This window comes from Lichenostomus cassidix, chromosome 2 (assembly GCF_008360975.1).
Source record: "Lichenostomus cassidix isolate B80296 chromosome 2, HeHo_3.0, whole genome shotgun sequence".
Classification (NCBI taxonomy): Eukaryota; Metazoa; Chordata; class Aves; order Passeriformes; family Meliphagidae; genus Lichenostomus; species Lichenostomus cassidix.
The window spans coordinates 2,043,858-2,068,959 of record NC_139482.1 but is presented as its reverse complement, the minus strand read 5'-3'; the positions used below and the strand labels follow the sequence as shown (position 1 = coordinate 2,068,959).

The following is a 25,102-nucleotide window of genomic DNA, read 5'->3' as shown; positions in this document are numbered from 1 at the left end:
GCTAATTCACAGATCCTGTAATCGAATGGGATCAGCAGGAAGAAGAATCCGTTGTGGGAAGTGATGGGGCTACTCAAGTAGTTCAAGCTTTGTTGCCCCAGTGCCTCCAGCAGAAACCAACAAGCATCACCCATCTTCTCCTGCAGGGTTCCAACCAGGAATGATACATTTATTGGAAAATACAGGAGATATCTTCAAATATTCATGCCAATTGTGATGTGGCAAAACGCTGCTAGGATTTGGACCCACTGCACAAAGATGATACAAACCGACACGATACCAGTGCAAGTTTCATGAAACTTTTTATTCAACAAGTATTTAATTATGATTCTGCCAAGATGATCGAATGAACAGCAAGGCATAAAAAACATGAAATAGTTAAGAGATTTTTATTCTAACAACTTTAATTACAGTGCTTGTTTGTCGAAATGAAAACTGAAAACAAGTATACAAAACAGTTGATTACTAGTTGTGTATTGAAAGCAATAAAGGTTTCCACAACACTAAATAAACCAGTTCTGATAGTTCCTCGAGTTAAAGTTTAACAGCTCCAGCTTCTTCAGTGTTTATCAAAATACAAAAGAAAAGTAAAGAGGTCTTTTTTTTATTTTTCTGATGGCAAATCTGAACCTTGCAGTATGAGGGATGCCAAGGGTTTTCACACATATACAGATATGGGATTGTTCCAAAATGGGATTGAATACTTGTAGAGTGGAATGACTCTCCAAACTCTCATGCTTTTTGTTTTTTTCCTAGACACTATACATAGATGTTTGGTGTTTTTCATGGCAATTCTTACGTTAAGTATAGTACTTTCTGCCTATAGAGCTTAGGACTAGGACAGGCTGTGCTTCCTGTGGAAAGGTTTTGCCTTCTGGAGTGGTTTACGCACAAGAAAAGTACAAAACACTTTTTGACAAATACGACAGGCTAAAAATGTCGACTTCTGGAAATGATTCAAGTTCAATGGAAACGAGAAATCTCACCTGAACCAAAAGTCAGATGTTTAGCATGAGTCTGCAAAGCTCATCTAAACCAGGCCCAGCAAATCTTTTAACGGTTGTGAACTAAGATGAGCACAGACTACGAGCTACAGAAAGAGCCAGAGATCTACTACTTATGATCTGTTCATTAAGCAGATGAAGCTAATTGGGTGTCAGTCATTGCTTCACCCTTTCAAAAGAATCAGGAGTCACCACGTCAGAGCTGGAGCAGCAGAAGCGATGTCAAACGTTTGTGTGTTTTAAGTGTTTTTACTTTTCCTTGTCTATTTAAAAAAATACAGAATTCAGGTTAAAAACCAACCACCAAAATGGATCTCACAGATCTCACAACCCAACCAAGATCGAATTCAGCTCTACTGCACAAGGACCACTGGCAACCCTTAAGTTATTAACCCACTTAAATCCCTTCCAGGTACTAAACAGTGACTCGATTCTTTACAATAGAAAAGCTGAGTAATATTGCATAGGAGTACCAGAAACTGCCTCATTGGAAACAAAAACTATTTACATTAAATAAGAAACCTAACTGTTTTCAGGCTTGTATTTGCCACATTTACAGCATGATGCAATATATACTGTGACAAAAAGAAATGAAAACAGCTTCCGGCACTCAATACCACAAAGTAGCACAGTTTGCCACATTAGAGTAAAGCGAAGGGCGAATAGGAGGAAATAAGAGGGAGGGGTGGAAAAAGAGGGAAGAGGAAGGTTTATGGTTTCATTTCTGGTTTCGGAGCTGATTGGACAACCAGTCCAGTCCTTCATAGAGACCGTCTCCACTAGTGGCACAGGTTGCCTGGATGTACCAGTTCCTGTGACGAAGAGAATGCAGTCCAAGTTTGTCTGTGATTTCTGCTGCATTCATGGCGTTCGGCAGGTCCTGAGGGAAGGAACAACAGTCATTCCCCACTCTTTTCATCATCAGCTTTAAAGGCATTACAAGGAAGTTAAGAGCTCTCAGAACTTCTCTTTCAGAAAACCCCAGTGGATTACTTTGATATTCAAGCCATTCCCCTGCACTGACAAAAGCCTCAAAGGTTTAACAACACAATCAAAAGCAACATTATGGAGTATTTCATAGGGAAGTGAGACAGCTGATGCCTGGATCCAGTCATTCCCCCAGTGCTCATAATTCCAAGTCTGTTTCATTCACTTTCCACTAAGGGCTTTTTTTCCTGTGACTGCAGTTATGATTTCAGATTAACTTTTATCACCAAGTCCTACTCTGCTGAGCACAGCTTCTTTAGAGCCCACCTTTCCTGCTCCTGGCCATGACTTATGGCATCTTCATCCTTCCCAACTGAGCCCATGCAATCAATGGAGCAGGATGTTATTCCCTCTTTACATTTCCTAGTCACATTTGAGGCCCTTGACATTTGGGTTTAGGCTGCCAAGACCTTTCCAAGCAATAAAAGGCAGAACTCTCAGCTAACTCTGAGGCCTGGAAGAGCCCAGCTCACAGGTCAACAAAAGCACATTACAAGTCAGCCCAGTGCTTCTACCAGCACCAGCAGTGCCCTCAAACACCCTAAATGAGGAATTCTGGGAGGTTCTGGCATTCTAGCATTCCTCTCCAGAGGCAGTTTGGGAAGGTGCTATAATTGAGCCACATCAACCTTAAAAATCAAACTGTTTTTTGCTAAAACTGAAAATCTTATAGCCAGGACTGTTCAGAAGGATGCTCCTTTCAGATGAGAATTTCCTCCATGGTTTCCTGCCTTCAACTTAACTGAATGGCCATTTACTATGAGTTTATTTATCATTACACTGCAAATATGAAAAATGAAGTCAAGATCTGGCACTCACAAAGATGTTGGAAGTTTTCAAGGGTTCTGACAGAAAGACACCTTTCTTGGGCATACCTGTTTGTTAGCAAACACTAATAAAACAGCATCTCTGAGCTCATCTTCTGCCAACATTCTCATAAGCTCTTCTCTGGCCTCATTCACACGTTCTCTGTCATTGCTGTCAACCACAAAAATCAGACCTAGAAATAAGCAAACAAGAATAAACATAAACTTGAAGTCTCATGTCTGAGGGAAAGTGTGTTCTTGCTGAAAGCTGGTGAAAACTGCTGTTAGTTTGCATCTGTGTTTTTGCAACTTGGGTACTCCCTCTACATATCTCCTTGGCATTTTCCAGGGAGCAGCAACTCCTGAAATGCTGTGACAGGACTCAAAGAAAAGCACATTATAAAAGCCCAGCAATGACAGAAGTGCCAAACTCTCAGTTCATGGGGCTGCAGAGCTTGCAGTAAAGACTCTGCTTTGAACTGAGGGCAGAGCTGTGATGCTGACAGAAGAAAAGCAAACTTCTGAACTCAGTCTGAGTCACAAGGACAAGGAAGACTGGTTTCTGGTATTCATCCCATCCCTCTTTGAACCTGTGGTGGCTTAAGAGAAGAGCCAGAGCAGCACACAAACACACCCTTTTATAATAATAAATATTTCCACTCCCCTCCGAGAAACTTGCAAAATTAACTTAGTGAAGACATTCAAAAAACCCTCTTAGATTGTGGAAAGCTGGGAATTAGGTGTGTGGACTCACCTTGTGTGTTCTGGAAGTAGTGGCGCCAGAGTGGTCTGATCTTGTCCTGACCGCCCACATCCCACACTGTGAAGCTGATGTTCTTGTATTCTACTGTTTCCACATTGAAACCTAAAACAGATCGTGGCACAAATCTCACTCAAACATAGCTGGCCTATTGTATTTAGCAAGTCACACTCAGAATGTCATCGCTAAAAAAAGTTCACTTAAAATTTGAATTAAACAAGCAGAATCGTGTGCTGAAGCTCTCAAAGCAGACAAACATGGCTTGTCCTGCTCCCACCACCACCCCCACTGCAACCACACTAATGAACACATCTAATTGCTACCTGAGCAGCTACAAAAAGTAAACTACTTTGCCTAAAAAAAAACCCCAAAACAAACAAACACAAAACCACACACCCCCCGGGTTTTAAGAACTGCAAATCAGGTCTCTCAGTACCCTCAAATAAAAAAAAAAGAGGGGAAAAAACCAAGATGGTGAACCCTCTGCTTCTCAGTCTGATTTACATGATGTCACAACAACCTGGGAGACAAATTGCCCTTCTGTGGCCCACAAAGGCTCATTCCACAAGAGACTGATGAGAGGGAGTGGAGTGAGAAAAGAGTCACCATCTCCTCCCACAGCAGAACATTTGGCTGTGCCACCTTCACACCACGGCTTTAGCAAGTGCTTGTTCTGACAGACAAGTCACTTAAATCAGCTGAGAAGCTCCTGCTGAGACCCAAATCTCAAAGCCATCAGTCATAGGAACGTAAAAATCTTACCTATAGTAGGAATAGTAGTTACTATTTCACCAAGTTTAAGTTTGTACAAAATAGTTGTCTTTCCTGCGGCATCCAGGCCAACCATTAGAATACGCATTTCTTTTTTGCCAAAAAGGCCTTTGAAGAGGTTAGCAAAAATATTTCCCATGGCTGAGATATGTTCTCACTGGCCAGTGAAATCTGGAGGAAAAAGATCAGAGTATCATTCATGAGTTACCGACAGTTGAATTCTGACCACGGCGCAAAAACCACAAAAAAACCAAAGTAAGAGATAATGTGAATCATTTATAGACACTCCAGCCACCACTGAACATTCTACCCTGCATTGAAGCAACACTGAGATGAACAGATGTGCCAAAATGTGGTGCTCACAAAATGACCCAGCTTTGAGTGCTTGAAATGCTTCAAATATTCTTTCAGAAATTTTAGCATTAAATGCTGTCCCCAAACTTTTGGTTGCAAAATTCACGCAGCTAACCACTTCAGGTACTTTGCCCCCCATTGTTATGGGATAATTTATCTGCAGCAACATGTCACCATTAAACAAACTTCTTTCAATTGACAGATAAGTTTTTGCTTAGCACAGCAATAGCTGGGCCTTCTTTTGGGAAGGAAACTCAGAATACAGCCTGGATTTTCTCCTCCTCAGAACAGTTTCCTTCCTCTCCAACCCAGAGGAAATGGTCTATGAACAGCACATAAACACAGAGCAGTTACCTTCATTAACTTCAGAGGGAGACCTTCTGTAGGAAGCAAATCCACATTTAATCAAACTTAACTATCGTGAATTAACAGCCCCATTGAAAGAGCAGGTTCAGAGATGAGCACTTCCTTCACAGCCAACACTCCTGCCTGGGTGATTAAAGTGATTAACGTCACCAGGAGCTTCCTGTTTAGGAACTGCAGAAGCTGCCTCTGCACTCCAGCCTCAGACACTTCCCTGTCCCCTTGGGACCTGGCCCATCCCATCACAAACCCCCCCTTTCCAAACTTACTGCTGCACAGTTTACAGCAGGATTGAAATCACCGTGAGAACTACTGCTGTGCTCACACAAGGCACGAAAAAGCAGCCTGGAAGCTTCACAGACACATTACTGGGTGACACGGACGATTCACACCCTCACTGCTGCTGGGTCTAGAAGCTCTCAGGTGTCAGTTTAAAAAGAAGAGACAGAGCCCAACTGAAAATTCAAGTTTCAAACACGAGACGCACAAACAGCCAATACATTCAAAGCACGAGTTTCCTGTAAACCAAATCACACCATTTAAAGCATTAACATGAAGTTTGAATCATCTCTGGAAATATTCTGTATTTCGCGATGAAGCTGTACTTGAAGCCGAACTCATTAGAAAGAGACTTCATAGAATACCTATTTAAGAACATTAAAGCAAAATTTGGATTGAAAAGCACACCACAACAAAAGCCTTGTCCCACTCTGATTAGTGCTGTCCTAGGGATGTCTGAAGCCTGGCTTCCCCACTCTGCGCTGGGAAAGGTTGGAGCAGTTCTGTCCTCTTCAGGAAGCTCTGCTGGGCACAATTTTAAACCCCGAAGTTAAACTGTAACATCAACCAAGTGACGTGTCTAAGCGCTGGCAGCTCCACGGGGAAGTTCAGAGTCCACTCCAGAGTTCCTGAAGGACGTCAATCCCCACATCAACTTGCTGAAGCAACTCGAATCAAAGATTCGCTTATTTTATGTGACTGAAGCTTTACAACTGAACTCTACAAACCAGACTGGGCAGCCTGTGAATTAAAACCAAATGGGAGGTTCAAACGTTTCATTATTCCACCATTTCCTTTCTAATTCTGCAGCATGACCATGGATATTCCACTCCCACTGGAATATATGAAGGCTGTATAAACAGGAAGGTTAATTAGGAAGCAGAGAAAACAGTTTTGCTGGAGTCCCCATTTCTCCACAGCAGGAAATCTCCCATCCCAGCCCACAGCAGCAGCTCTCGCTGGGCTGGAGGGCAGGGAGGCTGTAAAGCTTTCCTTTGTCTGGCTGCTCATGCCACCTCTATCTCCTGCTTCATCTGGAAAGCAGCAGTCAGGGCTGAACTGCGACCTTTTACCAGAGCTCACACAAAGTGACTGCAAGAACTTTTGCAGCAAGAGAACCTTAGAAGCCCTGACAAAGAATGCCTTCCTTTGGTTTGCACACATTTAGAAGCATAATAGGTTATAAAACGCTTGCACTGATCACAGTAATTAGGTAAAAGAGCAAAATCCTGTCATTTACATCCATGATATCTTTCCTCATCCCAAAGAAGTTGCAGGCTGCTGAACAAGTTGCTTGGACTTGGCACAAACAGCAGTGAATCCCGTTAGATCCTTGTTTTGCTGGCAGCTATTTCCAGGTCAAGCCGGCCCTTCGCCACTGAAGCTGCTTTTATACCACCCATCCTCTCTATTTTTACTTTTTGTAAAGAATAAGAAGTTGAGATCCATTTAAGCACTTGGTTTCCATTTGCCTCTTGTTCTCTTTCACATCCCTCCTATCCAAACCAATTCTGTAACTTATTTGGTACTTCAGGGTAGGTGGCATTACAAAAGTCACATTTATTTTTATAGGCAGCACAGTGTAGTTTACAGCCCACTCCTGCGAGAAAAGTGTGTTTACAAGTTGACTAAAAAGTAGTTGAATCCTTGCTGTCTAAAAGAAAAAAAAAAAACCAGAAGAAATCTATCTGCAGAACTCCCACAAACTGTTTTGGCTCCCATCAGGGTTTTGCTGGATGGGGCTGGGGCAGGGTCCCTGTCTCCCCCCTGAGTGGGGAGCAGCAGTTTCTCCTGTTCATCTACTCCCACAGGAAAGGAAATCCCCCTCCAAGGTTTGTACTCCACACTCCTCTCCTTGCACTGCCACAGAAACTGCCCTGATGGTCCTGAGCTGCTTCCCAGCCTTGGCTGCCTCTGTTAATACAGCTCAGCTGAGGGATCACGCGACTGCTCCCTCTGTATTCCAGGACTGAGCTTTAATTCCCATTTCAGCCCATTATTTGGACCATGAGAATGTACAGAGTTTCAAAAGTCTTAAATTTATTCATATCTTAAGGAAAACCCCCTGTTATTCCCAGGCATCATCACCCCTTGGAATGGATATCCTGACTCTCCAATATCTCACCTGAATTCCATACTGAAGCTTAACTTCCTCCTTCCCTCCACCCAAATGTTGTCAGTAATTGCTACACCGATCATTTTAGAAGCACAAGTTGGATAAAATTCCTGAAAACATAAAAGACTACGGCTTGTGAGCTGCTTGTAGTGCTTGAGCACATCTTCAAAAGAGGGATCCATCAGGCTAAGTGGGAAGATTTGAGTATGAAAGGGAATGATTTGAATAAACAGCGCAGACTATTTTTGCAGAGATTAGTGTGTATTTTCCCCTCAGCACAACTTCAGCGTCTAGAAACGGCAGCTCAGCACCCCTCACCAAAACATCACCCCGTACCGAAGTGTCTGACTGTTTCTCCCTGCCCATCGAAGCCCTAAAGCACTTTAACACAATCCCTTCCACCTCAGCAGCACTAAAAACCCGTCAGGCAGGTTGGGATAAGATACCATGTGCCATTGCTAAACAGCAGGGCTGACGTTCAATGGGTCAGTTGCAGTTTCGTTTCATGAAACAGAAGTATTTTCAGCAGCCCGTTTTCTAGTAAGTGATACATTCAGATAAGCAATTAGGAGAACAGGCAGCCTTTTGCAGAGAGGCTCAGAGAAAGAAGTTAAAAATGAATGAGTGCAATAGCAGCAGCCTGGTGGTTGTTAAAGTGATATGGCCCATGAGGAAGCAGCAGAATCTGCTTTTATTAATTGTAGGTGGTTAGAGTAAGAGCTCTGAGGAATCTCTCAAGGCCAAAGATCACTAAACACTTAATAATCTACAGCACTTCATATTTAAACATACATTAATGCGTTTGAATGTTATTTCATTCAGGCTGCTTATCATGAGAAGTCCAATCTGCTGCTGGACCTCCAAACTCCTTAGGTGAGCTGGTGGTTAACAAACCCCACAGATGTATATGACCAGAAGGGTGTGCAGGCCACCAAAGAGAGCACAACACACCTTGAAATCCCCACAGAACCTCAGTTTTACACCCCGAAAAAGTTCTTTTTGACCACATAAACTTCCCTGAGACAAGAATTGCAGCAAATGCCAATGTTTCATTTAGGTTACACTATTTCTTTGAACATACCAGAGCAGACAAAATCGGGGGCTAAGGCAGAGGCTGCCACTTGTATTATTTAGTCAAACTATACTGCAGTACAGAAGCACATTTATTTCACTTCTGTGTACCAGCACTTACCACACAGGGCTCCCACAGTGAAAAAAAAATGCTCAAAACCTTGCAAGGGTTAAACCCAAACTTGCTGGGCCTGCCATTTTGGCAATTTGAAAATCCCAGCAGCCATGAATGTGGCAGGGGGTTGGAACCAGATGAGCTTTAAGGTCCCTTCCAACACAAATCACTCGAGGATTTTATGGTTCTGTGGTAAGATCAGCCGAGGAAAGTTCAACCCCTCTGTCCCTGCTCAGCACAGCAGGCTGAGATGGAGGTACAGAAGGCATTTGTTGTCTCTGGGAGCTTCTATGACTCGCTGGGATGTTCATATCAAGTGTTAAATGCCTGTTTCAAGGAGAGATAAACACGGTGCCACTATCAATGACACACTGTGCCACATAGTTAGAACCAACAAAATACTAAAGCACGAGTTAAAATCCCTACAGTCACAGGTTTACCTAAAAGCTGCTTCCTGGTAGCTTCCTGCACTTTGTTCCATTTGCTTAGGCACCTGTGGCATGTAAAACTGGCCTGTTTACAAAGACAACGGATTCACTACCAAAATTCCATCTCCACTTAAAGGAAAATCTACTTGACATTGGCCTAAGAATTAGCTCCATGTCTAAAACAATAAGAAAAACCCCAAATCTATAATTTCTAACCTGGTATTAACATACTAGTTCTATCAGTCACAGGGGAACAAAAATGGATCAATTTGTTATTTACCAGAAATATTGATTTGAAATTCAGCCAGTTATCACTAGTTGGCCTGGACCATTCTTTCTAATTTACAGCATTCTAGAACGTTTTAAATTAAATTATCAAGAGAAGCAAAATATTCATACAAGAGATCACCAAACCAATGTGCAAGTAAGAGGTGAGGAAGCATTTTTTAAAAAACCCATCCAACTTCAACAGCTGTTACTGGTGTGACATACAAGAACAACTGGCAAATAATTTAAAGTGCAAATCTAACCCGACAGTTTGTTCTTAACAATATAGTGTGATTTAAAGGAGAATGTGAGAAGAGATCCAACAAGAATAGAACACTGCTAAAATTCAGGATTAATGTACAACTCCAGTGTTTCACACCCCCACTCAGCAGGGAACAGTACTGATGTGTTCTCTTGAACTTGAAATAATTTCTTTACAGATTAAAGTGTTCTGTTACAGCAAATTTTGGAAACACCTCTTTATATATAGCCAGGATGGCCCAATACACTGTTTCAGTGGAGTTACATTCAACTATTTTTAGAACCTGTTTACTGGCCTTCCACATCTCATAACCTGAGAGATGACAACTTAAATCCTTTAATTTTGGGGCCTTGACACAGAAATTTAGCTCAGATAATTCTGAGTTACTTTAGACCACATCTGTATCAGCAGGCATGGATTACATGTAAAATGTAAGAGTAGCCAACAAATAGGTCAGGCCTTTTGTTCACCAGGTGATTCATTATGCTGCACAAACACCACTGTAATAAAGGCCATGGCAACAACATCTTCCCAGAGCTCTTCATTAATATTAAGTCCTAACTCCTTTATAATTTTAACCACTAGAACCAGAGGAGTGTTAACTGTGTGGAGATCAACACTGAGCACTGCAGCCATTTCCCTTAGTTCACACCTGCCAAGCCTGGGATGGAAAAGGTGTCCTGAACAATCATAACCTGATTATTTGTCTATGAGGAAAAAGGCACCAGCATTGAAATAAAAGATACATAATTGTGCTTACATCTAAAGAGGAACAGTTGGATTTGGCCACCAAAGGCTTGCAGGGGTCAAGTAAAAAGCATCCAAGAGCACTGTGCACATTCGAGGCAGATGGAGGACAAGCCAACTAGAGGTGAGAAGCCAAGTGAAAGGAAATCTTCTGCAGCATCTTTGTTTAACCCAAGGATGTTGAACACCTTGCCATCTACACACCTTACCCAGACAGGACATTTCCCACATGCTGGAACATTCTTCTGAGAGCACTGGGCTTGGAGTGGCAGAGAACAGAAAATAGTTCCACTTACAAGATCAAAACAAGGACAAAAGAGGGACAATTTCCTTTGGGGTCATGCCTATTTCTCAGACATGAGAACAACTCACTCCTAAAATAACAACCAGAATAAAAAGAGTCACTATTAAAGAGAGAGGGTTTGCTTGACTTGATACTTAAATCCCAAATCAGAATTATTCCCTTATTCTTACCTTCAAGCAGGGAAAGCAAACTGCTGCTGTTTCACAACAAAACCTCAGACTATTTTAAGGATTTATACTCTACCATAACTCAAGAGCACACATTTTTTTCCTGTGGGTTGGTTTGTATCTGGTCTGAAAAATATTTAATTTAAAGGATAGGCTGACAGGTGAAAAGCACAGAGGGAGTTGCATCCATGTCCTCCCTGCCTCTAACTGCTCAGGAAACAACGTGGTGCCAACAATGCAGTTGTGACACTCAAGAATGACCTGTGACTTCATGCTCACCTGTTCAGCACTGGGTATGCTGGTGTGACAACTGCTCACTAGAAAGAATTTCTGTTCTGATAAGCAGTGCACAGTTGGGGTGTTTTGCTGGTTTTGGTTGTTTTTGGGTTTTTTTTTTTGTTTTGGTTTTTTTTTTTTTTTTTGTTTTTGAGACTGAATTGTTCCCGAGTTCAAAATCTTCAATTTTAAGCCAAATATCCTGTTATTCATTCCCAGGAACTGGGCACTAAGTCAACATTTACACTCCTAGTAGAAATGGCAAGAACTCACATGAGAGCTCCATCCAGCAATGAAATTGGCTTTTGGTTTGGGGGAAATGTCAAGGAAGAGCCTCTGAGTTGAGAGGTACCAGAGCAGTGTGTGAGCATGAACTGTGCTAGACATGAGTTTTATTAGAATTGAAACATCAGCAGAAGCCCCACCACAGCCCTCCAACATTTGTGCGTGTTAAAAAAACGGAATAAAATTGGATACTCTCAAGCAGAGAGGAAAAAATGCTGAATTACACAGAAAAACAGCTGCTGTAGTAGGAAGCTGATTCTGAACTTCTTTAATCATCAGTTAAAGAAAGGGAATAATGGCTGAGGATGGCGCCAGCTCCAACACAAGCTCTGTAACATTCCAGGAGCAGAACTTCCAAGAGATTTCTAAAAAAAGAATCAGAAGTATTCCTTTTCAGATAAAGTTAGCTCACGTTCACCAAATTTATCCACTGTAAAGCAAGCTGGATGTTTGGGAAGGCTGTTGAAATCCATGAGAATTCTTGCTTGAAAGCCCATCTTTGAAAATAAAAGGTTGTTTTGGAAATAAGAGCCTCTTCAACTTCACCACTGCCAGCTCAGCTGGGATCTCAGGTTGTGAGCTTTTCCTCCTTCCATCAATCCATGTCACCAATGGCTTAGCTAATAATTATCTGTACAAATGCTCCTGCTTCAAGCAGCTGGAGCACAGCACAGTTTGGTGAATTCCCAGGAGCAGAATCCAGCCCCTACTCCCACACACGCTTGGTTTGCCTTGAAAAGCTGTGACTGGTCCTCCCCCGACTTGGTCAGCATGACTAACACTCACAGGGAACTCGGTGCTCTGAGCACAGCTCCTGCCAGGCCCTTCCACATTCCAACTATTTCACAACCTAGGAAATGTTCAGAGAAACCGATCGGAGATCCTCAGACCACTTACACCGAGGTGTTTGACTTTTAACAGGATTTACATCACAAACACAGAGCTGTTTGAGGGGAGGAGAGCTCTGCTCCAGCCATTTTCATTCCTGATGCTCCACCACGGGGAAACACCAACAAACTTGGCAAAGCTGTGGAGTTTGAACTGCAGAGGTTCAATCGAGGTGAGTTTCCTCACCCTTTCACCCACTGTAATTATTCCAACAGGGAAAGCAGCCCAACAGGGCTCTCCAGCACTGCTGACATGTTTGTAGCACAAGAAGTCAGTAGCATCAAACCAACCCCAAAAACCTTCCTTTCAGAGAATTCCTTTATCTGTAACACTGTGCTTCTGTTTTATTCCAATATAAATCCCATGAATAAAAGTAAAATAGCAATCCTCCACTTCAGCTACACTTCCCTTTTTTTCCCCACACAAGTGCTCCAAATCAGCAGCAAAAATAGCAATAAAGATATTGCTGAATGACCTTGGAAAAATCCACTTTGCCTCCGTTTCTCCGCCTGCAAAATAAGGTTAATGGAATACCCTGCAAAGGGGTGCTGCGAGCCTCGCAAGACAAAGCTCACAGTATTAAATAAATACTCGGATTTTTCGTTATTGACAAAGCTACAATTTCAACACCAGACCTCTGGTCGCGACTCTAATCAACCTGTGGAATTTGCTTTGGCACAAGCAGAGCGGCAAAGCCACAAGGTCAATGTCAAGCACAACATTTGGGCAGCTTTATGCCCCGGCAGAGTTTTGGTCTCGCTCTGCTGGGGCAGAGCCGGGCTATCACCTCATCACACACAGCTTTATCAGCCCCCAAGTATCACGTTCACCGCTCACGGAGACAGGATGGAGTATTTTCAGACAGAATATAATATCCTCCCACCGGGAGCTGCTCCGCCGAGGAAAGCTGATCTCCCACACCATCAAGCCCAAGCCGATGGATGGCAAACAAGAGTTGTTTGCTCCAGGATAAAGCTCAACTCCTCAGCCCAGCAAAAAAAAAAAAAATACCAACTCAGCAGCCAAGGGCTTACAGAGAAACAACCTCTGCCCCACGAGCTTCACCCAAGCCTCGTTCCCCCCAGCAGATGAAGGTTTTCGGGGGGAGAGCAGAAGGAGGAAATGGCTCTCCTTCCTCGGAGCCGTCCACGGGCGGGGCACAGGCCGGAATGAGCGAGTTTGGGGAAGGGAGGACAAGCCTATCCCGTCTAATCCCATCGCTAGAGGGAGCGGAGCGGGGCCTTGTGCAGCTGCTGGCGAGCTGGAGCGATTCCCCCTTTCCCAGCCCTGCCTATCCCACCCCTTCCCAGCCCATCCCGCCCGCAAGCAGGCAAGGAAAGGCCCGACTCCAACCCCCCCCACCAAAGGCGCGGAGCGGGGACAAACGGGGCAGCGCCACTCCCGCAGGCCTCCGCCGCTGCGGGGGAAAACGAATGAGCAGGGATGAGACGGAGTGAGAAGGAATCAAAAGGAATGCGAAGGAGAGAGAAGGAAAGAACCGCCCGGCCGCGCTCCTCCAGCGCCCGCCGCCGCCTCCCCTCAGCGCCAAGGCCGCGGGGTGCGGGCGGGGGCGCGCCGCAGCGGGCGGGAGGGAGGGAAGACTAGAGAAGAAGGAAGAGGAAGGTGTCCGCAAACCCACCGGCGTCGTCGGGGGCCGCGGGCCGTGTGTGTGGCTGCGCTCGGAGGGTCCCGCTCGGAGCCCGCTCGCCCCGGCCGCGATCCGCCCTGGAGCACAAGATGGCGGCGCGATGCGGCCACGTCAGTGCCCGCCCCGCGCGAGGCACCACGGGCAGGCGAGGAGGGCGCCGGGGGCGGGGCCTCAGCCGGGGGGCGTGGCCTAGGCGGGCTGCCGCAGAGCGGGGATAGCGCGGGGGGCGTGGCGTAGAGACGCAGTGGGCGTGGCTAAGCGGGACTGACAGCTCTATGGGCGGGGCGGGGCTTGCGCTGAGTGGGCGTGGCCTATGCGGGGAACAGCCGCGCTGGGGGCGGGGCCTGCTGTTTGGCCACGCCCACTCCGTTCGGCGCGTGAGCGGGTCTGGGATCCCCCGGGATTGCGGGAATGGGGATCGTGAGGATCGTGGGGACCATGGGGACCGTGGGGACCATGGGGACCGTGGGGACCATGGGGAGCCTGCCTGCCCCTGCCTGCAGCGCTGCCCCTTCACTGCACCCTGACCTCCCCTCCACTGCACTGTTTCATCCCCTTGCCTTCCACCTCTCCCTCGTTCCCTGCCCTGTTCTCCTTCCCCTGCACCATTCCCCTTTTTCTACATCGTTCCCCTTTCCCTTCACCATTCCCCTTTCCCTGCACCATTCACTTCTTCCTTCATCGTACCCCTTTTCCTGCACCATTCACCTTTTCCTGCACTATTTCCCTTTCCCTGCATCATTCCCCTTTTCCTGCGCCATTCACCTTTTCCTGCAACATTCACCTTTCCCTGCACCGTTCACTTTTTCCTTCATCATTCTCCTTTTCTTGCACCATTCACTTTTCCCTGCATCATTCCCCTTTCCCTGCATCATTCACTTTTTCCTTCATCTCTCCCCTTTTCTTGCACCATTCACTTTTCCCTGCACCATTCACTTTTCCCTGCACTATTCACCTTTCCCTGCACCATTCCTCCTTCCCAGAGCTGCTGGGGATCTGCTCTGGGCTCTGCACATGTTTGCTGGAGGTTTTGCATGTGCCAGGCTGCGTTGGGATGGGTGTGTGTGTGCACCTCAGGGCCATGGGACAGGCACTGCTTTTGGGGGTGTTCTGTGTGTCAGGGGGTTTGGGGATGTGTGTGACATCCGTGCCAGGCAGCATCCACTCCATGCAGCATCCCTGCCCTGTGTGTGCTCAGGGATGTGCTCCTGAATTAAATACAAAACATGAAAAGCTGTCTGTGCACCCTGCCTGAGGGTTCCTGCATGTCCAACAGTCCCGGTGTGCTCCCACCTTCAGCAGCTGCTGGTTATCCACAGATTAAAAAAAAAATAAAAAAAAAAAAAAATATATATATATATACACACATATATATATATATATATATCCGTCAGGCTTTTTTATCCAGAATAAAGCAGGACTGCAGGGAGGGCCCCCTTTGCTGCTCTGCTGCTTCTTCTGTTCACTTCTTCTGTTCACAAAAAAAAAAAGTTTATTTTTCCTGATGCTAGAAAAGGCTGAAAGGAGAGGACCCACCCTAGGTGCTACTCCAGCCTCTCTGTGCCTCAGTTTCCCCATGCAGGGAAAACTCCTTTTGATTTCTTTCCCTCAGCAATTAATTTTCATTATTAAAATTAATTCATTTTGCTTTATACAGGATAGAGGGAACAGGTCAGCACAGCAGTATGTTAATTCCACGTGGAAAGAAAATAATTCACATGGTTCCAAAGCTCAAGAGATCCATGAAGAAACAACTGTGTCCAATAAATTTAGGCTTATCTCCTTTCTGGTTTGGGTTAACTATGAGATAAATCGAGGTCATGTGCTGTCCCAGGCTAAATACTAAATACTTCCTTTGTTAAAGACAGGAAGAGAAGTTTTGAAACACAGCAGGAAGCCACCAAAACTGCTCATTTCCAGATTTCCCCCTGATGCTCCTAGCAAATGAATACCTCTAAGGCCTCCATCCCCTGTCAGATGGGGTTGAAATCGCCCAGCAGCTGAAAACATTACCCAGAGAAGGCAGACAGGCAGATGGGCGTGAGCCCAAAAGCTTCTTTTCCTAAAAAAAAATTGGATCACACGCAAGAGAGATGGCAGCACCAGGGCTGAGAAGTGCCAGGAGGGAGCCTGGGCGGGAGGCAAGATCATCCCTGAGCTTCTTCCAGAGAGGCACCACCCCCATGCAGAGCAGGTATGAATTAGTATTGTTATTTTGCTTAAGAAAGCTCCTAAATGGCATTAAATCTCCCCAGACAGCCACTCAGCAGCAGCAGCACTGACGGTCTAAGAAAGTGATGGCAAAGGCATGCTGAGAAATCGAATTAATCCTGTTTTCCTGCGCTGTGGAGGCTGACCTGGCTGAAATGGGGGTTTCAGGAGGAGGAAAACTGTGCCAGGGGACAGATTACTGCCCTCCTCGATGTCCAGGCACGGACAGCTACCACTGGGATCACAGATGTCCCTGTCCCTTCGGTGGAGCCCTGGGTTGTGACCTGTTTGGGACACAGCATCCCCCAGGACCTGCTTGAAGAGAGACTGAGTTGAACTTCAAATTCAAAGGGGGATTTAAGGAGAATGAGGAGGATTTGTACTTGCTGAGGGCTCCTGGGGAATATGTGCCTCTGTCCCTGCTGGTCATTTTGGGTGAGCCCTGGGGCAGGAGCTGAGCTGGGAGGCTCTCTGTGCCCCTGAGAGGAGGAAGCTTCTTCCAAGTCAACAGCAAAACCTCATTAATGAATTTTTCCCCAACCCCAAACCCCCTCCAGGCCACAGCTGAGCTGAGCAGCCCTTGTTTCACAGCCCTGTCTCCATGCCCGGGCGGTGAACCAGATCAGGGCTGCTCTGAGTTAAAAATAACCCTCCCCTCCTTTTCTTTTTTCTGCTTTATTTTTAACCCAGAGCAACTCCTCGATTTAGCTCGCTCAGGGGAGAAGACACTCATCCCACCACCCCGGCAGGGTGAAAATCCAGCCGCTGGAGGTGCAGAGCAAATAATTTAATTATTTCCATCTACGCTACATCCCCGGTGATATCTGATTTTATTAGTGTCATCGGATGGAGACCCGAGAGGACACTGAGCTGGAGGTCTGTCTGATTCATCCCCGAGGCTGCTGTGATGCAACTGGAACACTTTGCCCAGTGACTCATGATATTCATGGAAAGAAGAAAGAGGCCTCAGTTTCTTTTTCAGCTGAGGGAGCAGATGAGTCCCCTGCTTTCTCTATCCTAAGAAAAACCCATGTGGGAGAAGGACAAAATGGGGAGAGATCCCTCAGGGCAGCTCAGCTTATTTTCTGGGTGCTCCCAAGGTTCCAGAAAGCCTGAGGGCTTTTTCTTCATGGCCTCTTTGGAGCTGGAGAGTTTTCCTCCCATCTGAGAGCCTCTGATGACAAATCTGCAGCTGAACTACACCCTGTTCTCACTGCCCTTTCAAAGGAAAAAAAAACAAAAAAAAAAAGTGTTTGTGCAAGGCGATTTCTGAGGTTATAAAAATATCACCCGCAGTGGCAAAGCTCTTCCCAAGCTGTGCTTCTCCTTCTGCATCTGCCCCGAGGGAAAAATACCACAGGCTGGATTTGCTCTTACTTCAGGCCCCCCTCAAAATAAGCTTTTCTCCCAAATGTGGGCAGGTTGTCTTTACTGAGAAGATTCTTGATGATCATGTTTGGTATGACGGGGTGGTGGAGACCTCTGAGCAGGTGGCAGCGATGTCCAACCATTGAATCCCTCCTGGTAGTGATGGAACAGTAATTTTGGGGTGTTTTGGGGTGGACAGCCACGTGGAAAGGGCTGAAGGACACCAGGGACCATCCCTGCTCTGTTTTCTGCTGCCCTGAAGCTCCTGGTTGCTGTCAGGTTGAGGATTTCTCACCTCTGAGTCTCTCGCCCTGAGGTGAGAATTGCAATTACTCACAGGAGCTGAGAAATTACACCACCCTGCACCCCTCCAGCAATTTGCTGTGTTGCCTAACCAAAAATAGCCATGATTCCTGGGATTTGTGGTCCTGGGGTCACCTCTAGATGGGCCTGGGCTGCTGAAATGATGACAGATCTAATCTTGCTGCTCACGAAGGAAAAGGAAGGTGGAAAGAGGAGAAAAGCAAGAAAAACTCTGCATGGTTCCCTGGATAGGCAGAAAAAAATCAAAATATTTGCAGGCAGAGCTTTTATTCTGCCATGGTTTCTCCTCTCAGAGCTGATTTAGGTGGCAGAAGGATCCACTCAGCTGGAGCACTTTGGAGATCTCCTCAGTGATGCTGAGGGCCGTAGAGCAAAGGGAGCAGATCAGCTCCTCACCCCTGACAATGACAATGACAAAATCCCAGGGATGTTGGGAAAGTTGCCACAGCTCTCCCTGCTTCCCTTTTTTCCCTTTCTTCATTTGGAAGCAGCTGCACTTGGTGGCTCAGTGACGTGCAGGGTAACCTGGCAGTGAGGAGATGTTTAACATCAGCATTGCTGGTTGCTGACACCTCTGGGTAAAGCTGCAGCTGCCCTGGGGTGATGCCTGGCTGGGCAGCCTTGGAGATGCCTTTTGGGAAGATGGATTGGGCAAGAAAAGCTGATTTTTCTGCTGTTCTAGAGTCACAGAATGGTTTGGGTGATTAAAGATCATCCATTCCCACCTCCCTGCCATGGCAGGGACACCTTCCACTATCCCAGGTTGCTCCAAGCCCTGTCCAGCCTGGCCTTGGACACTGCCAGGGATCCAGGGGCAGCTGGATTTTCCCTTGGAAATCTCTTCCAGGCTCTCCTAACCCTCAGGTGTTGATGAAGAGGAATGATCTACCCATCCTGTTCCAGATATCACCTCTGTCAGGCTCCATCCCCAAGGAAAATGACCTCACTCAGCCAGTGGGATTCCCCCTGGGAGGACAGGCATGGATTTGCCGTGCCTCTCACATCCTTTTGACACCAAACACTTAATTTACTCAGCGTTTAGCTCGGCAAACGCAGGATGTTTTGCCTGAAAAACCCTGTGAGCTCTTCAGCCTCCCCCATAACTCAAACATCTGTGGTCAAGCAGCACTTGCTGGCCACATCTTCTCCACAGAGCCCTTCAGATGTGGAGCTGTTACCGTTCTCCAGAACCACATCTGGTGGCATTTTGGGCATCTGCAGCTGTAGAAACACATCCCTGAGCACCCATCTCCTTTTTGGACATGATGGGATTCCCCATGTAACTGTTTGATGGGATCAGGTCCTTAGGGAGTTCCTGGGATCCCCAAGGCTCATGCACAAGGATATTTGCTCTGGAATCCTTGAGCTGCTGTGGGAATAAGAAATACCCTCAACTGGGGAGTCCCCTGAAGGTCCCACAGCCTCTTCTATTTGGTGGCTGTGGCTGGAGGCTGCTGTTTCCTTGATTTATGAGCTCGTGGCTTCTGCTGAGTTTTGTCTGGTCTCTGGGACTGTCTGGTCTGTGGGATGAGCAGTGCAGCAATTCCAGATGAAATTCCCTCATCTGCTCCTACTCCCAGCCCATCAGACACTGCTGGAGTTGTCTCCTGGAGGTGAGGGAAGGGGAGGAGAGGAATCTCACCTGGAGGGGAGATTCTCTCTGAGTGTGAAGACAAAAGGTGGGAGTGTTAAAACAAAAGGCAGGAGCACTAAAACATCCCATTTGGAGAGCTCTGGGCAGTTTCACAGAACTCCATCAGGGAAAGCTGTCTGACCCTGACCAGGGTACCACACTGCCATGTGGGATTCCTTGGGGCTGGAATCCTGCTGCTTTTAATGACCACTGACAGAAAATGTGGATTTTTAAAGCTCAGCTGAAATATTTCCCCACCATCAGCAGAGTGCTCTGAAACCCCAGCAAAGCTGCCACCTCAGAAACACTTCATATCATGTCCTGTCACTCAGGGCATTATTCCAGCCAGAATTCCTGGTAAAAAAAGGAGAAAAGCTCCTCCTTTCCCTATGAAGTCACTTGGCTACAGAGCTCTAGCAGAAAACATCACACCAGAGGCAGCGAAGTTATTGCCACAGCGTTTGCCTGGGTGGGAATGAAATCCCTGCCCTCCATCATCAAAACCTCATTAAGCTGTGCAGCCACTAATTGATAAGCCCCAACCTGACAAGGAGGAGACTGCAGCCGCCCTGGGACCTGCCAATCAATGTCACAGCCGTGCCAGGCCCTGGGTGAACTCTGACCGGCGGCAAGAATGACGGCGATTGTTCCGTTCGGGAGGGGAGAGATGGAGAGCAGCCTAATTATAACATCAATGTCAGGTCACAGCCCCCCACTGGACACCTGCCTGATGGAGGGGAAAAAAAAACCAAACCCAGACGGTGGTGAGCAGGGTCCTACTTCTGTTTCCAGGCTGGAAAAATGTCACCTTGAAGGGCTTTGTTTGGCCAGTGACATTTTTTTGGAAGTCTGATGTTGCAGGAGTGAGAAATGCCAGTGTGGAAGGGTTGGTTTGCAGCAAGGTTTGTGAGGCACAAGGAGTTGGATTCAGGAGACTGCTGGAGGAAGGGCTGAGGAGAAGGGCTTGGGGGTAGGAGAAAGGTGTGGTGCAGACTGGAGGTAAAAAGGTGATGAATGCCTAATTCACAGCAGGACAGGATCGTTTAATCTCGTTTTAGCAATCCCCTGCCAAGTTCATTCCCTGTGAATCACGGAAAAATGGAATGGTTTGGGATGTAAGGGACCTTTAAAAAATGTTTAGTCCAACTCTGCAGTGAGCAGGGGAACCTTCAACCAGGTCAGGCTGCTCAGATCCCCATCCAGCCTGGCCTCGAGTGTTTCCAGGGATGGAGCATCTCCAACCTCCTTGTACAGATCTCTGTGCCAGGAGAAGAAAGAGAATGACCAGAGGGATGGCAGAGGCCCTGGACAGGCTGGGAGAAGTGGGAGATCTGCCCTGGGCTGGTCATAACCTTTGTCAATATCTCCAAGTGACACCTCCAGACATCACCAATGAGGACCTTGAGAGGGCTCTGCAGTTAAGGAATCATTTTCCAGGACTTCTCCTTGCCTAAAACCACAGTGCAGAGGGGAAGAACTTGATCTATCAGCAAGGAGTGGCCAAGGGACAACCTTGTGGCCAAGATCCTGGAATGTCTTTTTTATCCATGGAAAAACCTCTGCCCATCCCGTGCTAAAATCTGCCCCCTGGGTTTCTGCCATCCTTTGGAAAAACACCCATTTTCTTTACGTTTTTAAGGCTTGTGCCACACTCATCTCTAGGGAAACAGCTGGGATTTTTCCTCGAGAAATTGATTGCAATTAACATTTAAGCCTGTGCCCGTGACGAAGCTACAAAGGCAATATAATGAATCAGGTTTTTAATAATGAGCTCTGCAAACTCACCCTGGTGGGAGCTGGGCACCCAACAGGAAATGCCATCACCCATTCCAGAGCTGCCAAAACAGCTCCACCTTTCCCTGATTGGAAAGCAATCCAAATTCAGGATTGGATCCAAATCTCGCTGGGCTCTGAGGAGCATGTGCTGGTCGCTAATTAAAATTGTTTTGAAAATGAACTTGTCTCTGCAGCCAAAAGAGAGTTGGGTTCTCTGTGTTATCCTGCAGGGATGGATGTGAGCTGAGTAGGTCCTGGTGATGTGGGATGGAGAGGCTGGAGGAGAACAACCAACTCTTCCCAGCAGAGTGGGAGAAATGGGAAAATGGGGGAAAAAATGGAGATTTGAGGCCCTGAATTGAGGAGCAGCTCTCCTCATCCAGTTACAACCAGCATGCAGCACCCCAAGCCATGGATTTCTGGAGCTGTGAAACCTGTAATTACAGAGCAGCTAAGGAAAACACATATTCCACGTGGATTTTGTGCATCCTGGGCATGGCATGAGCGTGGTGGGGACGTGTCTTTGGGATGGATCCCTTGGCTGCTGCATGGAGGTGAAGCTCAGGTGGGAACAGCTTTTCTTTTGGGGATGTTTTCCTCCTGGTTTGGTGCCTTCAGCAGCAGGGATGACATCAGTTTGGGATGTGCCACCTGGAATTTCTTTAGCTGCAAAATGCACTATCCCAACCTCTATCTCCCTGAAAGACCTTTTCACCTCGAGTGTAGACTTTTGGTGAGGAAAAGTCCCTGCTGATCATCCCAGGAGCAGCTGTTGATCCCTGAAGTCCTGAGTCAGTCACTCTGGAAGCTCCTCCACCCCTCTGGCTGCTGCTCCAGCTCAGACTCACTCCAGTTCAACACCTCCCTGGAGCAGTTTGGGCCCAAATCCTCATTTTCCGAGGAACAAACTACAGCAGTGACTTTCCTTGGCTTGAAATCCCTCCAGCAGCTGCTCCAAGAGGTGCTGGATTAAAGAGCTTTCCAGAGCTTTTGTGCTCACAGCAGCTCATAAACCAGGAATCTTCACCCTGATTTCTCCCCTGGTACCCAAAGAAGATCCCAAATCCAGCTTGGAGCTCCCAGCAGGTCCAATCGATTCGAGGAGATCCCAAATATTTTTTGCATCTTTGATTCAGTCCCAGCTGCTCTTTCCATTAGAGCAGAGCAAGGGCAGGACTTGCTCTTCTCTGAGAAGCTTTTCATGGTTTCATTTGTTTTTTTTTTATTTCTTTCATACCCTTTCCAAGCTGAAATGAAAGCAAAAGCAAAACTCCTGAAAAAAAATTTCAAGATTTAAATTTGGAGCCAAATAGTAACGACTGGCAGCTCTTTGCAATGCCAGAGGGCACAATCTGGCCCCAGCTGGCTTGAGATCAAGTAGGAAACCATGGAAAATTGGGGAGAAAAGGGGGAAAAGTAAAACAAACAGGCAGTGAAAAAAAAAAAGCCAGGTTGGGATGTTTTGACCACTTTTCTCTGGGGAGAAACAGCATCAAATGTGGCCTTTTTCTGCTCTTTTTGCTCTCCATGAGTTACATCCTCACAGGGAAGGATTTGTGCCGTTGGAAAGTCTGTATTTATTCCTGGAGGGGGAATGGATGACATTGGAATGCATCAAAAAGAATAAACACACAATACTGTAAAGTCTGATGGCCAATTCAAGACACAGCCGATGCTGAAATCATCTGTCTGGATCCATGGTTTTCCCTGCGGGTAAACTGAGGCACGGACAGCTGGCCAGCTGTGCCAGCAGTAGGACTGGCTCGGGAAAGGTTCTCCAGCCCCGTTTTTGTGTCCCTCTGGCTCCCGGGAGATCTCTCGCAGCAGATGGCAGCAGTGCGTTGGCGAAGCCACCGCAGCCAAATCCCGGCAGCTCCCGCATCCAACCGCGGAATTCCTGCAGGGATTGCAGGAGAGAAATGCCCCATCCGTGATCCAACAGCCTCTGCATCCCTCAAAAACTCCAACCCCGGTTAATGGGTGGATTCTCCTTGGGCAGCCTCCTCTCTCCCGAAATTCCCGGTGCTAGACAAACACAGCCCGGCTGCTTTATCTTTATTTCTCTACAGCGGAGATTCCTCCTGGAATCTCAGTGTCTTCATATTTTCTGCTTCCTAATGAACGTGTTTTTCCACTTTTTTCAGTTTTTTTTTTTAGCTAACTTTCTGAAGTCAAGGAGGGGTCTGGTGATTGGGGTGTCCCTTCCACGGAATTACTGTTCTGTGGGGCTCATTTCAGTGCAATTAAGGAAAATGCACTCCCAAAAATCTGAACAAAATCTGTGTGGGATCAGCCATCCAGCCCTGCCTGCCCCTTCAGACCAGACGTATGCCTGGTGCAAGTGTGGGAGGGTGACAGGGACAAGTGATGTGCCCAAGACCACACCCAACAGTGGCAGAGGTGTCTCTGGACCCCAAGACAGCGAAAATTAAGATTTTCTCTCCATTAAGATGTGGGAATGTTGGTGTACTCCTACCGAGCATCCCTTGGGGACTGGGAACAACGAGGGGCAGGGGATGTGGCTCTGGGATGTGGCTCTGGGATGTGGCTCAGGGATGTGGCTCTGGGATGTGGCTCTGGGATTGTGGCTCAGGGGATGTGGCTCAGCCCTTCTCCAGGATTGTTTCTGCCAGAATTAATTTAGATTTCTGGACAGTTGCTATCTGTAGGGTCAAGGAGCTGATGGCTGAGCATGACCAGCTCCAGGGGATGAGAGGATGGGGGAAGGAGACACTGTCCAGTCCCATTCCAAGTGAGTAGAAACCAGAAAATGGCTGTAAAAAAAGGTTGATTTTTCCTTCCTTGCAGTACATTTCTATGGATTTACACGCATAGATTTGCATGCCTTAGCTGGCAAACGCCTCTGCAGCTGATGCACCAGCACAGCAGTGGGGAAGAGGTGGCGAGGAGGGGGTGGCTGCCTCTGTGCACCCCCCAAAAAATGCATCCCTTTCCCACACTGCGGCCAGCAAAGCCCCCAGCGAGATCACTTCTCCTCCTTTCTCCACGTGCCTCATCCGTGTGGGATGCTCTGGGGCTCCGACCTGCATCCCTGCCCCAAAATCGGGGGGGACCAGAGCAGGACCGTCCCTCCGCTCGGCCCCAGGTCGGCTCTGCCCCGCTCAGCAGGCGCTGGGGTGGCTTTGTCGCTTTGTCCTGCCGGCTCCTGGGTGGTCCCCCCCGGCATCGGCGAGTGAAAAGGGCTCTCTGAATCGCTGCGTTGCTTTATGGCAATAACTGCGGGGAGTTATTCTGCCCAGAATTAAGTCCATGACTGGTGGAAGAGCGCGAAGGTAGCGCTCCGCAGCTCCAATTATCTTGGCCCCCCTTGGAACAAAAAAGCAGATTGTGCTGGCAGACAAAAGGCGTTCTCTGTGTAACTTCTTGTCTCGGAGCATTCAGAGTGTGTAATGCCGGGAGAAATACCCGAGGGCTGGGCGAGCTCATGTCCTGGGCAAACCTCCCATTCAAAATAACCATTTGCTGGGAAATTGCATTCAAGGGGGGAAGCCAAAAGCGCATTCAGCTCCTCCTGGGACATCGCTGTCTGTAAGGTGTGATCTGATTAGAGCCCTTGGTGGCGCTGGGGGAGATGTGACAGGAGGTGTGCGAGGTGGACAGGGATATGGGATGCACGGAAGGGATTGTGCACCCTGCCAGCTCCTGTTCCTGCAGCTTTCCTCCGTTTCTCCCTATTTCTGGAGTGAGGAGTGATAGTGTTTCGTGTGCTGCTGAACACCTGGGCCCCAAAAATCCCTGCCTGGCTGCTGACCCTGAGGGTGGCTGAGGATCTCCTGCCATGTGAGGGTGATGCCTCCATCCACATTCCCTTCACTGGCATCAGGAATAAAGCAAAGAGCAGAGTGGGACTTCAAGGCCCAGCTGGGTGATG

The 25,102-nt window shown here is 47.1% G+C and overlaps 1 protein-coding gene across 1 annotated transcript; it reads right to left on the bottom strand.

Annotated features, from left to right (window-relative positions):
* Window positions 1-283: 283 nt before the first annotated feature.
* ARF1 (ARF GTPase 1) lies at window positions 284-14,048 on the bottom strand. The gene is made up of 5 exons (XM_085050111.1): window positions 13,890-14,048; window positions 4,320-4,499; window positions 3,552-3,662; window positions 2,867-2,991; window positions 284-1,884 (listed from the first exon to the last, which is right to left on the bottom strand). The coding sequence occupies exons 2-5, from the start codon at window positions 4,465-4,467 to the stop codon at window positions 1,723-1,725; spliced, it is 546 nt and encodes a 181-aa protein (XP_084906237.1). The 5' UTR covers window positions 4,468-4,499; window positions 13,890-14,048; the 3' UTR covers window positions 284-1,722.
* Between the last annotated feature and the right edge of the window lie 11,054 nt (window positions 14,049-25,102).